General features: G+C 32.2%; 1 protein-coding gene across 1 annotated transcript in view; it reads right to left on the bottom strand.

Moving 5' to 3' along the window:
* LOC125075970 overlaps positions 1-14,808 on the bottom strand; it is a 49,241-nt gene that overhangs the window by 17,741 nt on the left and 16,692 nt on the right. Inside the window, exons 8-10 of the mRNA XM_047687859.1 lie at positions 2,681-2,832; positions 657-755; positions 74-241 (exon numbers count right to left, since the gene is read on the bottom strand). Of these exons, the coding sequence (XP_047543815.1) occupies positions 74-241; positions 657-755; positions 2,681-2,832 (419 nt within the window). The remainder of the gene's footprint in view (positions 1-73; positions 242-656; positions 756-2,680; positions 2,833-14,808) is intronic.

Genomic DNA, 14,808 nt, shown 5'->3' with positions numbered 1-14,808 from the left:
ACAGTGATAATTATACACTTTGGGAATGATTTTCTGATTCTTTCCTATTAAATGAATGCAAATATAAACTAACCTCCTTCAGCTACCGCCTCTTCTCTATAATTATCCCTCATAAACCTGGCGAGTATGTTGTGGTAGAAAAGACGAGCATTACTCTTGACTTCATCGTCCACTTCCATTTTGGAAACCGCCTGGATCAGCAAGTTTATCTTCTGGCGAGCATTTAGGAGCAGTTTGTCAACTGTAACAGATGTTAGAAATAAACAGTGAAATGGTAAATCCTATTATGAAACCAATTTTATTATATGTTTTTATTTCGTTTATTTATTCAGATTTTTGTTATATACATATATATTTCTTGTCGACCATTTAAGTTTTAGCAAGATATATTCCTAAAAGCCTAAAAATAATCTATAATAAAATCCAATAGATAAGAAATGTATGTATTTTTAAAATGAATACTCTTAAATATCGATTAAGACGCCGTTATGTCGTATTACGTTTCTTTATCGAGAGAAGCGTACTGAAGTTAAATAGAAATATATCCTTGAACGGTTCAATTTAATTAAATGCCTGACTAAATATTGCGTTTAACGATGCGGAATCGAAGACGCCTGTTGTATTTGACTACGATTGTTTTGCGAAAATCTACTTACAGTCAGCTTCGAGTTCGGGTACCGGCTGGAGTACATCATCGAGTGCATATTGTAGGGCTGAGGGTGCACCTTTCATCGGCCTTTGCACGTTTGGTGCTCCTATTGAAATATCCTAATATTAATTTATTGTAATCAATTAAATATAAATAAAACAATGAACGAATAATTAAAAACTAAATAAGGTCTCTAAAGTTTTTATTAGAGTCCCTAATTGAAAACTTAAGAGTTAAAATTGAACAGAAATAACTTTGTTAGGGGTAAGTGTTGCTTCTATTTAGAATTTGTGCTCGTGAACACTCTGCGCTTGACACCTTAATATTGCTTTCTCTTCTACGTACAATGCGATGCGACAACTTTGTAAATTAACGATTTCGATCAAACATACATAATACTGTACGTTTCAATTTAAAAAGGAATATCAAGAAAGAAAATGTAACTACACACGGCGTAGAATATTAGATTAGACACTTAGTTAATTTAACTGGGTGTTTGAAAAAATTAAAGAGCAGAGAGCTCATTAAATAAATAACTATTTAAAATACCATGGTGATATCTTATTAAAAAAATAATGTTTTATTGTTCTACACTAGTGTCTAACGATATGTAGATATATTTATTGCCAATCAATAAAGGGGGATTTGATAGTATAACATAGAATAATTAGTGTAATTTGTAATGTATATATGTAATATATTGATTATACTGTATTACGAAAGTCAGTCAGATCATTTGATCATATTACGCCGTAATTGGAATAGAGCTAAATAGGTTTGAAACGCTTCAATATCCTAGTAGCCATGGAAGTGAACCCACTTGATGTTATATTATATGTACGAGTGTATAGCTAGCTATGTTAAATATATTGAGTGAACTATTTACCGTAATATAATATTCTAGGTAAAACTTACGTAATATTCATTAAAACAATTTAACGCTGCATGTTTAATTAATACATTTTAATTATTGCGTTTGATTAAAAAAAATTAAATGTGGAAATGAATTTATAATTAATTTTACTCAAAATAATCGATTTAAAAACTGTCAAGAATTTTAGTTAGCTCTTATTTGGCTCTCTCAAGATAGCTTATTCGTTATCTCATTTTTATGCCGATAGTAAACGCAAACCAAACTTTTAAATATATATGAATCGGCAAATATTTAAAAAAATCACTAATGTCAGTCCTAGATTATGTGTAAATATAAGTAATTATTCTGTTGACGTCTTAGATAGAGTAGAGCATTGCGCTTATCAATTAAAACTATATTTAAAAAATCACTTTGGCTCATCATACGTAAAATAATCTATGTTTAACTGTGAACTGGGTTTATATGCAAGATCAATTAAAATATTGGCAATTTTGCCTTATACTATTTTGCTTTTAAGTAAAAGACCTTTTAGAGATATTTGTCTAGGCTTATCTGAGTGGATACTTCCAAATATTTTACCATTCAACATTAATTCTTTGGATTGCTTTCTCAAGTTTTAATAATAAGAGAGAAGATTAATTAAAAGTACAGACAACATAAGGCATGCATAACATCGACAAATGTGACCGTTTACAATCAGGAGGACCGTTTCCTTTAGCTTCTAAAGAACATATTTACTTAAGCAAAATCATGTCTAGGATTCTTATGAAAATATTTGAACTGCTATCGACCTGCGTTAATCCGACCTCTCTCTAATACAACACCAACCAGGTATTTTCTGTAAACTAAGATGCACATAATACAGTACATACAAAGTACATTTAATGTGGCAAATCACGTCACGTCAATGTATGTTTAAATATGTTGTGACTATTTCGTCGCTTGCTAATTATGTAATTTGTCGGATTACATGGTACTCTTTCTCGAAAACGTTCCGAACTCCTACAGCCCTTCTTATAGAGCCTGTGGCAGTACTCCGTAGTCCGACAAATTGCTTCCCCGACCCAGCTTTGCAAAACGTTGTCGGATTAACGTAGGTCAACTGTACTCATTTTAACTGTATTCGTATCTAGTCCCTTCATTAGTGTTTTACTTACCTACGCTAGAAAGGAGTTGGTTTATCTGCTGCAAGGAAGTCTTCATCTCAATAATTAGTCGTCCTTTCTCGTCAAGTTGTCGTGTAATATTTTTTTCTTCACGCTCCTCAACCTCTAGCTCAGCTCGAAAACGTTTCTTATCCTGTATGTACCTGCGAAATAAAGCAATAAAAAAATATAGTAAAATTTATATTACTTACTCACAAACAAACGTTTGGATACCTAACTAGTATCCTAATATCTATTGTTCAAAATACAATCATAACATCAATTTAACAAGGAAGTAATGTATAAATATATAGCCCACCTGAAGTTTCGGCAACCCTAACCGAAGAAGTAGACATAAAGTGAAGGACGCTTGAAATAAAAAGGGCTTCGTCAGAGATTCATTTATAAAGCTTTTATCGTAGCTAGTACTAGGGGAGGTGCAAAAATCCGCGGAATAGAATATCAAATATATTATTAATTTATATTATAATCACCATCTACTTAAATACATTTAGTACATCAGAATATGGACGGTCTAGAAGACAAAGGTGTATTAAACATGTACAAAGTACATATATAAACGCATATTTTTTAATTGTTGACAGGTGAGTAGAACTGTTTTTAGTAAACTTTCTAAATAAAATTTTCTATAAGGAATACATACAGCATTGCCCATATTTAGTTTGATATTTATTTGTATCACCCTGACATTCAAACTTAAATAGAGGACTCAATTTCAGAATTTCCTCAAAACTTTTGTACACTAAAGTTACACAATTATGAACACGTAACATTTTTATGAACTTTTAAATAGGTACATAGGCTTTTTGCTTTTGTGCTGTTTCCCGACTGATTCGAAAATTAAAGTAATGTGACTTAACTTATTTGTCCAGCTTGTTAAAACTATCAACACTTAATACGTTTTAGAACCCATGTTGTTAAAGAGTAAAAAAAAATAAAAGCACCTAGATCCGCTGTGAAGGGCGAATACTGGCAAAATCCTCTAGAAAAATGCCAGGTGTAATTTTCATAATAGGTTATATTTGCGATTATACTAACTACTAATAACCTATTTGAGTTCACGTTAATAGAAGAGAATGACATTTTGAAATATTAACAAGTACAAACGAAAGAACATGATCGTTTACTTTTTACAGCTCAAAAAAAAACTGTAGTCATAATAATGACCGGTTGATTTTAGACTAGAACGTCATTGTTCTGAAGAGGCGGTGTACTATTTTGCTCAATTGTATGAACATTTTGATTTTCTCTCTGGTAAACAAAGATCAAACTCACTACAAGCTGCTCCAAAATCTGTGTATATTTAACACTTATCACCAAAAATGCTTAGACACGTTAATTTGTTGTTTCAATGAATGCAGCATGAGTTTGGTACCCATCTTGCTCTGACTTTAGTCATGTAAAAATTATTATGGTCCTCAAAACTATAATATCTCATACTAAATTATTATTAACTTCGTTTGTCGCAATGGTCGCATTCAATAAGCTCAAAGTTGCTTCAACGTAAACGGTGCGACTTACTAATTGACGCGGACTGGGAAATATTTCATAACGCACGATTGTTTATATTACAGATTTTCTTCAATATCGTCCTGTCTTCGAACCATAACTAAAATACGAACATCGCCGTAGTCTTAAAATATTGTATAGGTAAATATTGTTTATTAATTTCGCGGATTTTTCATGCGTACGCTACACCTTTTATTTGCATTAAAATCTCTGACTACAATTTATTCTTTATTCTAATATAACACCAAAATACGCAAGTGTGCTAACCGATGGCAAGACACTGCTTAACACTACGATCTTCACCGAAAGCCGATATCATTAATTTGATCTAGACGTAAGATGTTATGGTCCTTGTACCTGTGATTATTCTCTCCCAATTCGAAGTTAAACATAACAATACAAAGAATAGCTGTTTGGCAGATAGAATCACTAATAAGTAAACTGCCAGCGAACGAGCACAAAGTTACCATTTTTAAACAAGTATAATTACATATTATTTCTTATTTGAACTTAATAGAGACGACTAGTAAATAAAGTAACCATTATGTTTATATATATGTAAAATCAAGTTAATAATATGTATTTACATTTGTATGCAATGAAGAGGACTGACAATGTATCAAGGAAATACAATCGAGCTCGACGTACAATTGCATTTTGTATGCAAATAATCTCTAATATCTCTTTGTTGTGTAATGCAATATACACTACAATACGAACGTTAAATATCTTCAATTCCGATAATAACTGTATTACTTCATGCGACATATTCTCTGTTGTTGTCATTCATTTCGTGCTTAAAGAAAATTGATATAATTATATTTGTTTGATGATCTTTATAATAACAACGTAAATAATTAAATTTTATTTTCATTGTACGTCAATCACGTGAAAACTACTAAAAGTATCGACTAGTATTAGAGACTATAACCAATCGACGCGGAATGTTCCGTAGATGCTTATAATTTTATTAACGCTCTTTCTGCCATTTTAATGCCCAGCGAAGCGGGAAGGCTTCAGCTAGATTTTTCTATAAAAGCCATAGAATATACTTTAATATACTCATGGACTTTAGTACATAATAAAAATAATTGTTTTTATGTAAGAGAATACTGATTATTTTTCCGGTTATTTTATCAGACCCGATAATAGATCTATATTTAAGTAGCTACCCTGTCCTGCCATGGTTTTATGCGGTTCCCTTAATAACTTCTACGAAGGCAATTGTACAAGTAACATAAAAATGATTTAGTGTTTACAATATTTTGGCATTTTATGTAACTCATTTCGTAGCTGTAAAGCATCTTGATCACATACATAGCTGTGTCGTCAATGCAATCTGCAATCTGTGTTTCTAATCGAATACTTACCACTACGACAGACGCAGAATTACATCTTAAACATTGGATATTATGTTCTCAATTGTTCCAACTAATGGCAAAATAACTAAACATTACTAGGTCTTTACTAATAACAAAAATATTTAATTATATTATGATATTTGACTGACCATAACAATTTTTAAAGTTACATTAATTCGATCGTCGTAAGTGTTATATATCTTATTTACAGCTGCGCCATCCAAGTTAAACTACACGTAACGCTTAAAAAAAGCTTGTCTAATTTGTCTTTTTGCTTGAGTTAATCGTCTCACGCACACTAAGACATCTGTAAGAACGATCACCGATAATGATTTAAAATAGAGAAGTGTGCCTTCGAGAGTGAATAGATCAATACCGGTAAAGTCTCTCGTCTGTAACTGAACTTAGTTATTGGCATCCGACATCACTTTACAATTAGAAACTGCTTACGAACTTAAGTTCTGGTTGTGAAATCAACCGACTATAATCGTTTAATAGTCATAAGCTCCCGAGTCCCGTGTGTTCTTTTTAACCGCCGACGCATAGAGATCCGTCAATTTATTTGTAATTATTCTTTATTCGTTTTGTTGTTATTTGATTTTGATTTGTTTGTGGTTTGTTATTTTAATTGAAATCGTTGATTGCAAGACGTGCTCGAGAGGACTTGTCTGTTACTAATAATTAAATTATTTTCTGTCCAAGCAATATTGAATTATAGAGAATCAAATTGTTTTCTAAGTTAAAGTGTGTCCACTTTTGATGTTTCCACGATACTCGGAGAACGGAAAAAATAGATATGAAAAAGATTTTCTTATGGCCAAGGACCAGATCTCTTGTTGCACGTGTCTTTAAAAACAAGTATGTAAGTTTCTTAAATTAGTTAGTATCACTCCGATGAGACTAGAGGACTCCGGAAATAAATTTACTACGCTTTGTAATAATATTAAAATTGTCATCGTGTCATATAATCATAAAACCTATCTTCGAATTAATTTATGAAGTAAAAAGCAAAATAATATTGAAATACAAATATCATTCAGATAGCTTTCACATCCAATCATACTATTTCAATATCCATGTTAGGTAACACTTCAAGCTTATGACATAGCACTAGGATGTATTTCAATGTTACCTATACGCTCTGCTGTTGGTACTAATTCGATCTTCGTCTGATTTGCTATTCATTTCAAACTGTGATTTGGTTAATCAAAACATTGTCCCTCGTATCACGTCCATCCTATGCATATGCAATATCTGTCGTAGAACAATTAAGTGAATATGCCTCCGAAGACGTTTCGACCAGCACGTGTGACAATAGTCAAATTCCGTCCTATTAAAATAGCCTATGATTCGTACCGTTCATTTGAGTGTCGCTTCAATAAAATATATTCATTTTATTACAATGGACTACAAAATTGAATAAATACATTTACCGACACTACACCTTTTGATACACGAAATTAATTAATTTACCGATCGCCCCTTTTGTATTTCCCAATCGTGTGACATCAAAGTCAGTGTTTTAAAATACAAAACGGTATGGAAAATTGACGAGATGTTGAAAATTAATTAATCAAAGCAACCGTCGTTTCAGCTTCCGATGAATTCACGAATATGACAATCAATTGCATATGAAATATAATTTGGTTCAGTGGACACTTTCAGGAACATTGTCACAGCGAAATTGCGTTTCCCATGTAATTACTTATTGCGGCAGACTGTTAAATAACTCATCATTTTAAAACAATAGCCAGTGGCGATCATTTATACAAGCTGCAATAAAATCTTTGACGCAATTCTTTTTTATATATATACTTATATAATATATTAATGTAATCTGGCTGGAAAATTCGTTACCAGATGATATGTGAGCATCGGGCCGTGATAAACTTGGTATGCCCTAAGAAATATTAACCATTTATCACCACACATTACACCACCAACGCGCCACTAACTTTAGAAACTAAGATGTTATGATATGTTATATGTGAGGTAGGAGGTATGTACCTAATAAGCCCGTCCAAGTAGTAATCCAAGTGTTCCTAAAGTATTAATTAATTATGAGAAATATATAAGTACAGTAACTTTTTCAAATGTTTCAGACCGACTTGAAACAGTTTTAAGGGTTTTTCAGTTTTTTTTTAACTTTTCTAATGCTCTGCAATATTCACAGAGATCATTTGAATCTACAATAAGCAAGTGTGATGCTTGTGCATTCAATAAATGAATTTGAACTAAATAAATTTGAATTCATCCAATTCAGACACATGATATGGGACTAATTTTTTGAAAAGGCACAAGTAAAATATCTATTTTTGGTCACTTTGTGCGCGATCTTAACAATTAAATTACTATTATAAATAAAATAAATACACACAAATATCATATTTAGTTAATATTAAATCGCCTTTTGATGATTGCGATGAAAAATGATGATGATGAAATGTGATTTATATATATAGGTACATGCATATTTAAAAAAAGAATCACATCGGTATGTCGCTTACATAGTCATATATAAATATATACCATTGAAACAAGAATGTGCTTCTTCGATAATTTAACTAATTTTAATATATGATGAATAACTATTTATTCATGAAAATTTCAAATTTACAGATTTACTATTTGAGATTGGTTTAATTTATTTCAGTATATGAAGGTTTTATCGAACCGATCGTAACAGATCGTCTGTGACATCCATCTACTAACTAGTGATATCATAAGTATACCATTCATTAATATATGTAATCCTCCCACAATTCTCTCTCTCTCTCTCTCTCTCTTTCTTTCATACTTTCTTTCTTTCTTTATACTTTAGACAAATAAGTAGTGCAGTAATATACTTTCATATACAATATTTAGACTTGTAAATATTTCATTTTATCGTTCATTATCACAGGTAAAACAATTTTATTGCGTTAATAATAAATAATTTAAATCGCTTATGGTATTTCTTCAATGACGAGGTAGAGGATATTTAGCATGGAATGACATTAAAATGTACACCTAAGCTGAAAATGCTTTTGTTTTAATCGTCTATATTTGCGAGCGAGGTATATCCCATCAAAAACATAAATGTAAAAATGAGAGCCAAGTTAAATATTATGATATATACCTTGGTTGTTGTCTTCAACGACAAAAGAAGTGAGATCTAAATTTGTGCCAAGTTAAATAGTCCTTTCTGAAATTTATTTATAACTACATAAAATATCATTTCTTCTTATAACTTGGGGTAATATATTGTTGCCTAAGGTCTGACTTGGCTAGTTCTTATATGTTTATAAACACAAATTGTAGTTTGTGTTTAGAATAACAATTTATAACTCGTTCTGAGTTATAAATTGTTATCTATCTAAGAAGAATGGAGGACAGCTCAGTATTGCTTAGTTAGTATTAACGTACATTAAGAGCTGCGATGGTCCAGTCACTAGAAAACATGAATCTTAACCAGATATTGCGAGTTCATATCCAGACAAGTACCATTGAATATTTGCGTGCTTAATTTGTGTTTACAATTCATTTGTAACAGGCTTAGAACTTACGAAGGCTATAATATAATACGTATATGAGAACTAGCCAAGTCAGACCTTAGGCAACAATATATTACCCCAAGTTATAAGAAGAAATTATATTTTATGTAGTTATAAATAAATTTCAGAAAGGACTATTTAACTTGGCACAAATTTAGATCTCACTTCTTTTGTCGTTGAAGACAACAACCAAGGTATATATCATAATATTTAACTTGGCTCTCATTTTTACATTTATGTTTTTGATGGGATATCACTACTTTTTGTATATAAATTATTAGTAGGTACTTATTAATAACAAATTTAATACCAAATGGTTTTTGTTAAACTATTCTATTTTCTTATGTTTACGGGGTATAATTGTCTTTTTTTTTTATATTTTCTTATTTTTCTTGTAGGTACCTCTGAAATATTCGAGTGAATTGCCCATTCAGTGTCCGGATATTTTTTATGCGTTTTCTGTTTATACTTAAATTGCCCAAGTAGGGGTGGTATAACGTGCGCAGACGGTTGTACTCTACAATAGAGCTCTCTTGTGTCTTGATTTGACTTGGACCTAAATTGATAAGATGTATTCCATCTAAGTTTTTAACTCTAGAGAGGCCAACGTAAGCCTGCTCTTTACTTAATATAGAGGAGCCTATGTCGAAAAGAGCACCGTCAAGGCGAAGGCCTTGTGATTTGTGTATAGTAGTAGAATATGCTAAGCAAATAGAAAATTGTTTCCTTTGAACATATATGTTATTACTTAATATCTGTAACTTGGTTTTGACTTCTAGTTCGCAAATTAAATTATGTTTAAATTGAATTGTTATTTTAAGTGCGCTATTGCTGTTGTCGACGTCCCCAATGTACTTTCTCTATTTTTCCATTGGACCCATTCACCAGTCCTTTGCTGACATAAGTTTGGTCGCTCTATACTGTTCTTCCAAGCAATAAGGATCCCCGTTTGTAGCGCTAGAGTACAACTTAAATCATTCCTGTTACGATATACATACTCTACTAGTCTCACGAAACCTATTTTATTGTTTTATACTAGTATACTCAAACAAAAAATATGCAGTCGAATAGTCTAGGCAGCTTCCATCGGAAGGCATTGAAATAATTCTTATGAGCGCGGTTGCCACTCGCTCAGACACGTCCGCGTTAAGGTTTAATCGCAACGCTCCTATCCCGCTGCCCCGGCGTCACGTCACGCGCCGTGTACCGAAATGCCTATTATTTTATTTTTTTTAAGTATAATGATTTTGCACCATTGATGTGCGCTACATGCTACTTAATAACGTTTACTAATAATACCAAAGTCGGCTATACGTAATAAAGTATAGCCGAAAATAAGTAATAAAACGGAAATATTTGGATTTAAAAAACTTAAGAGTGGTATTCAACTTGTTATATATTCACGTGAAGACCTTAAAATCCACATTAAGAACGGCTGTCATAAGTTTTGATTGCTGTTTCTTACATCATTTTTTTTATTATACTGTTATTACAGGAACTAAGTATATAAGTGTTGCTATAGACCCAATAAAATGAAAAATTATAATAAAATGATAAAAAATTATCAGTTTCAGATTTTTTCCTTTATATTGGCCTAATTATCTACCTGCATGCCAAATTTGAACTTTCTAGGTCACCTGGAAGTAGGATATAGTTTTGATCTATAGGTCAGTCAGTGATAAAAATGACGATTTTTAGACGTTAATATCTAAATAACCATTTGAGATGCGTTTATGAAATTTGGAATACATATGTATCTCGCGAGTCTCAATATATGAGCCAAATTTGACACATTTATGTCAAATAGTTTTTGAGTTATGAGGAGGTCAAAAGTGGCTCCAAATGGTTCGTGTAATATTACACACGGTGCTGCTCGCCAGTTCTGTTACTAGAACTTGGCTGACACGCTACCGCGTGTCCAGATAAGTCGATTGTAATGTAAGCTGTCCGAACTAGAATTCCTAGTTCGGAGAGGACGAACCATTTTGTGTTCAGTCGGCATTTACGTCGGTAAATCCTATTGGACTGTGTAATCCCCAAAAGATATTATCCCCTCACGTCCGATATGACGAGAATGTTCGATGATTAGTCGAAACTCTGATGAGATGTACACAATGCGTATTAACTGATTCAGTATTGACAGTACGGCAAGGTTTATCATGTAGTAATATTTCATAACTGCTATAAAGTCATATTTCGCCATGAACACTGTTAAGTTTTACATCTTATTGTTAAAATAAAACCACTGAAAACCAATGAATTCGAGCTTGACAATGTGTGGGTTAAGCAACAGACAATACCTATTGCGTGTCAAAGCTCACGCCGGCTGTCGATATTTTTAAGTTTTAACTACTTGTCTGAGTAAATGAATATTATTATACTATTATTAGTACAAATAATAATAATAATCTGTAAACTTGGTCGTTCGATCAAGTTTAAAGTAAGTTTTCTTTTTCATGCCAATGCATATATGTTTCGTGGTGTCGGTTTTGAAATGTTTAATCCAAGTTTATTATAGTAGAATAGAAAGAGGGAGAAAGAGAGAGAAAGAGAGATAGAGAAAGAGAAAATATATTATAGTAGCGTACTGGGAAGTGAAAAAAAAGCATTCATTTGCAACTATGCACTTCATGCATATTGTAATAAATGAGTACGTTACAGGTTTACTTTCAAGACGTCTGATTAATTCGAAAATTGACACACGTCCTAAGATCCGATGACTATACAAAAATATAAATATAATATATTTATAAATATCATATATAATATATATATAAATTAAACAAACGTATAATTTATACTAGGAGTTTGGCAAGGTTTTTATTAATAAATTTGCAAATCAAAAATACGAAACAGAAGCGTGACAGTAGTAGTGTGCATAGATTCTATGGAAAAACAAATTTGCAATAGTGTCACCCAGCCAGGGATAAAACAAATGAATACGTTTGTATGGACCAAACACCGCCCGCATTTTCTATTGAAACGTTTGAATTTCACTTCTGCAAACTTTCTCATGTAACGTTGTATTTTTTGGTAGTTTTTCTGTTTCCCTATTTTTGACATGTTTCGGTACATTACTCGGAGTTCCGTATTTGTTACTTCGCTTATATATATTTTCGATCGTCGAAATTAACAAAGTGTAAGTGTATATTTCAGGCAATTTCCATTGTAGAAATCCGTGAAATAATTTATCACATGAAAATTATAAAAAACACTGTCAACTCTGTTTCAAATTTAGGATCTTACGTTACAACCACATCACCATTGTTTTGAGCATTTATAAACACATAAATTAGGTAAAATTAAGTCGCCCCGCCGCGTCTGTCTGTCTGCCTGAACGGGTGAAAATCTGGTATTTACCAATGGATGGAGTAATTCATGATAAAATAACAAGTGTACAATTAATTTCAAACAGAGCAGATAAATACACTGGACGGTATTTTCCTTTCTCATTTATATAAACATATAATAGGCGAAGTTAAAAATATCTATACACATAAGAGTACCTAAATATTATGTTCTTACCTTAAACGTTGTTGAGACTTTAATTTAAATCTTTATTGAGTCTACAGGTTAGTCTTTTTGGTCTTGCGGTATACTGGATTTACTACAAATTCGCGCTGCATAATTTGCTAGTCCTTATAAAAACTTTACGCTGAGTATAAAACTAAAAAGAATATTATGTTCCAGACATCTAAAACAGAGAGCAAATTACACTGAACCCGTTATATCCCTTAGGACATTATTGGATCACAAACGTCTAAGGTTTAAAATTCGATATCGACCATTTTCGTTGATACAATTTACAATATAACAATTTAAGGTGAGCTCTGGTCGCGACATTCATGCTCATAGCGTTAACAGTAATAACATTAAATTGTCAAAGAGTTCGAACCACTCACAACGCACACATATGACTGTATGATCCAGTGATGCATAATAAATGTGGGATGGGTGCAGTATGCGATCTAACTACAGGGTTATTTATTGGCAGCCTGACGTCAAAGTTATTGCATTGAAATATACCTTATATTTATAACTAGAACACAGACCGATCCAATCTAAAGCATAGCTATAAAATGTTTTAAAATACGTTCAGTATTTTTGCATTTTACTACAGATCTAACATTATGCGTTTTGAAAAGACATCGAGTTTATTTAGATATTATCTACCAGCAGCACCACCACCTTATTACCAGTCCTTATTAAGATATTATCTAAACATATCGAAGATTATATGTACATTGCTACGAATATGATAAAAATCAAAGACCCATAATATTCAAGTTATATTTATTATACATACAAGAATTAATAAAATAGTATCAACAAAATGATTAAAAACAAGAACCAGCAATAAGTATAAAAACACGCTTATTAGGGATAACATAAAAATATTTCACCAAGCTCGCTCAAGAAGAGGAAATATCAAATGTATTAAAGGTGTGTAAATATACCGAAACAACGCTGAAACAGACGCTTGAACAGAAATTGAATCAGAACTTTAATTTAAAACCTATCGATACGAAACATGAGCAACTCACCTACGAAAAAGCTTGCAATGCAAAGTATATCTGCGAGTAGAAAAGCAGAAATCAATGGAATCAACCAGGTTACATTAGCAACCTGTAAATTTCCCACTGCTGGGTTAAGGCCTCCTCTTCCTTGAGAAGAAGGTTTGGAGCATATTCCACCACGCTGCTCCAATGCGGGTTTGTGGGATACACATGTGGCAGAATTTCGTTGAAATTAGACACATGCAGGTTTCCTCACGATGTTTTCCTTTACCGCCGAGCACGAGATGAATTATAAACACCTGGTGCCTGCCTGGGTTTGAACCCGAAATCATCGCTTAAGATGCACGCGTTCTAACAACTGGGCCATCTCGGCTCGGCTAGCTCAGTCGGTAGAACATGACTCTTTATAAGTTAGTCAAAAATAAATATTTAAAATCATTAATTCTACGATAAAACTCATATATAAAGTATTTGATACATATCACAGCCTTTACACGAATTTCACGAACTAATAGAGTTAACTTGATTTCCTGTCATGGCCTCTATCCAAACAGGACGGGCGTTTGAGTACCTATGGGTTATTGGATTTATTTTGTTTGATCTCAACGTGTACGCTTCGAACTGGCAATAACTTAAAAACCAGTATTATTAACGGTCTTATTAATTTCGAAACAATTTTTACTCGAACTATATCACTGCTAGTTACTACAAAACATGAATAGTAACACAGGAGGTATAATTGAATTATCATTTCAATGTTATAGTTTATAATTAAAATCGATCTAACTTGGGTTTCACGAAGCGAATATTTTAGGCAAATTTACAAATACATATATTTAAAAAGTGTTATGGCTAGTTTCAATATAATTGCGCAAAATCATATGATTGTTGTGTTTTTTTGACTGAAAAACACTATCGCCTCTAATTCTAGAAAACCTTAATTAATTACAAATATTATTTGAGTTCTTTTAGAATAGATCGTAAGTCGTTTTTTTTTTCGTCTCGATGTTAATTGCCGTTGTCTCATGTCAATATGTTCGATCTGGAGAGATAATTCTTAATTGGTGGTAGAGGTTTTTACAAAATCGTTGGGTAGGGTAGGTAGCCCATTCATCATGATTTTTACCGCCAAACAGCAATATGTACTTAGTATTTTTGTGTTACGGTTTAAAATATAAAAATTTAAGGTAAGCTCTGGT

This window comes from Vanessa atalanta, chromosome Z (assembly GCF_905147765.1).
Source record: "Vanessa atalanta chromosome Z, ilVanAtal1.2, whole genome shotgun sequence".
Classification (NCBI taxonomy): domain Eukaryota; kingdom Metazoa; phylum Arthropoda; class Insecta; order Lepidoptera; family Nymphalidae; genus Vanessa; species Vanessa atalanta.
Note: the sequence above shows the minus strand (reverse complement) of the source record. Positions and strands in the feature narration are given on the sequence as shown.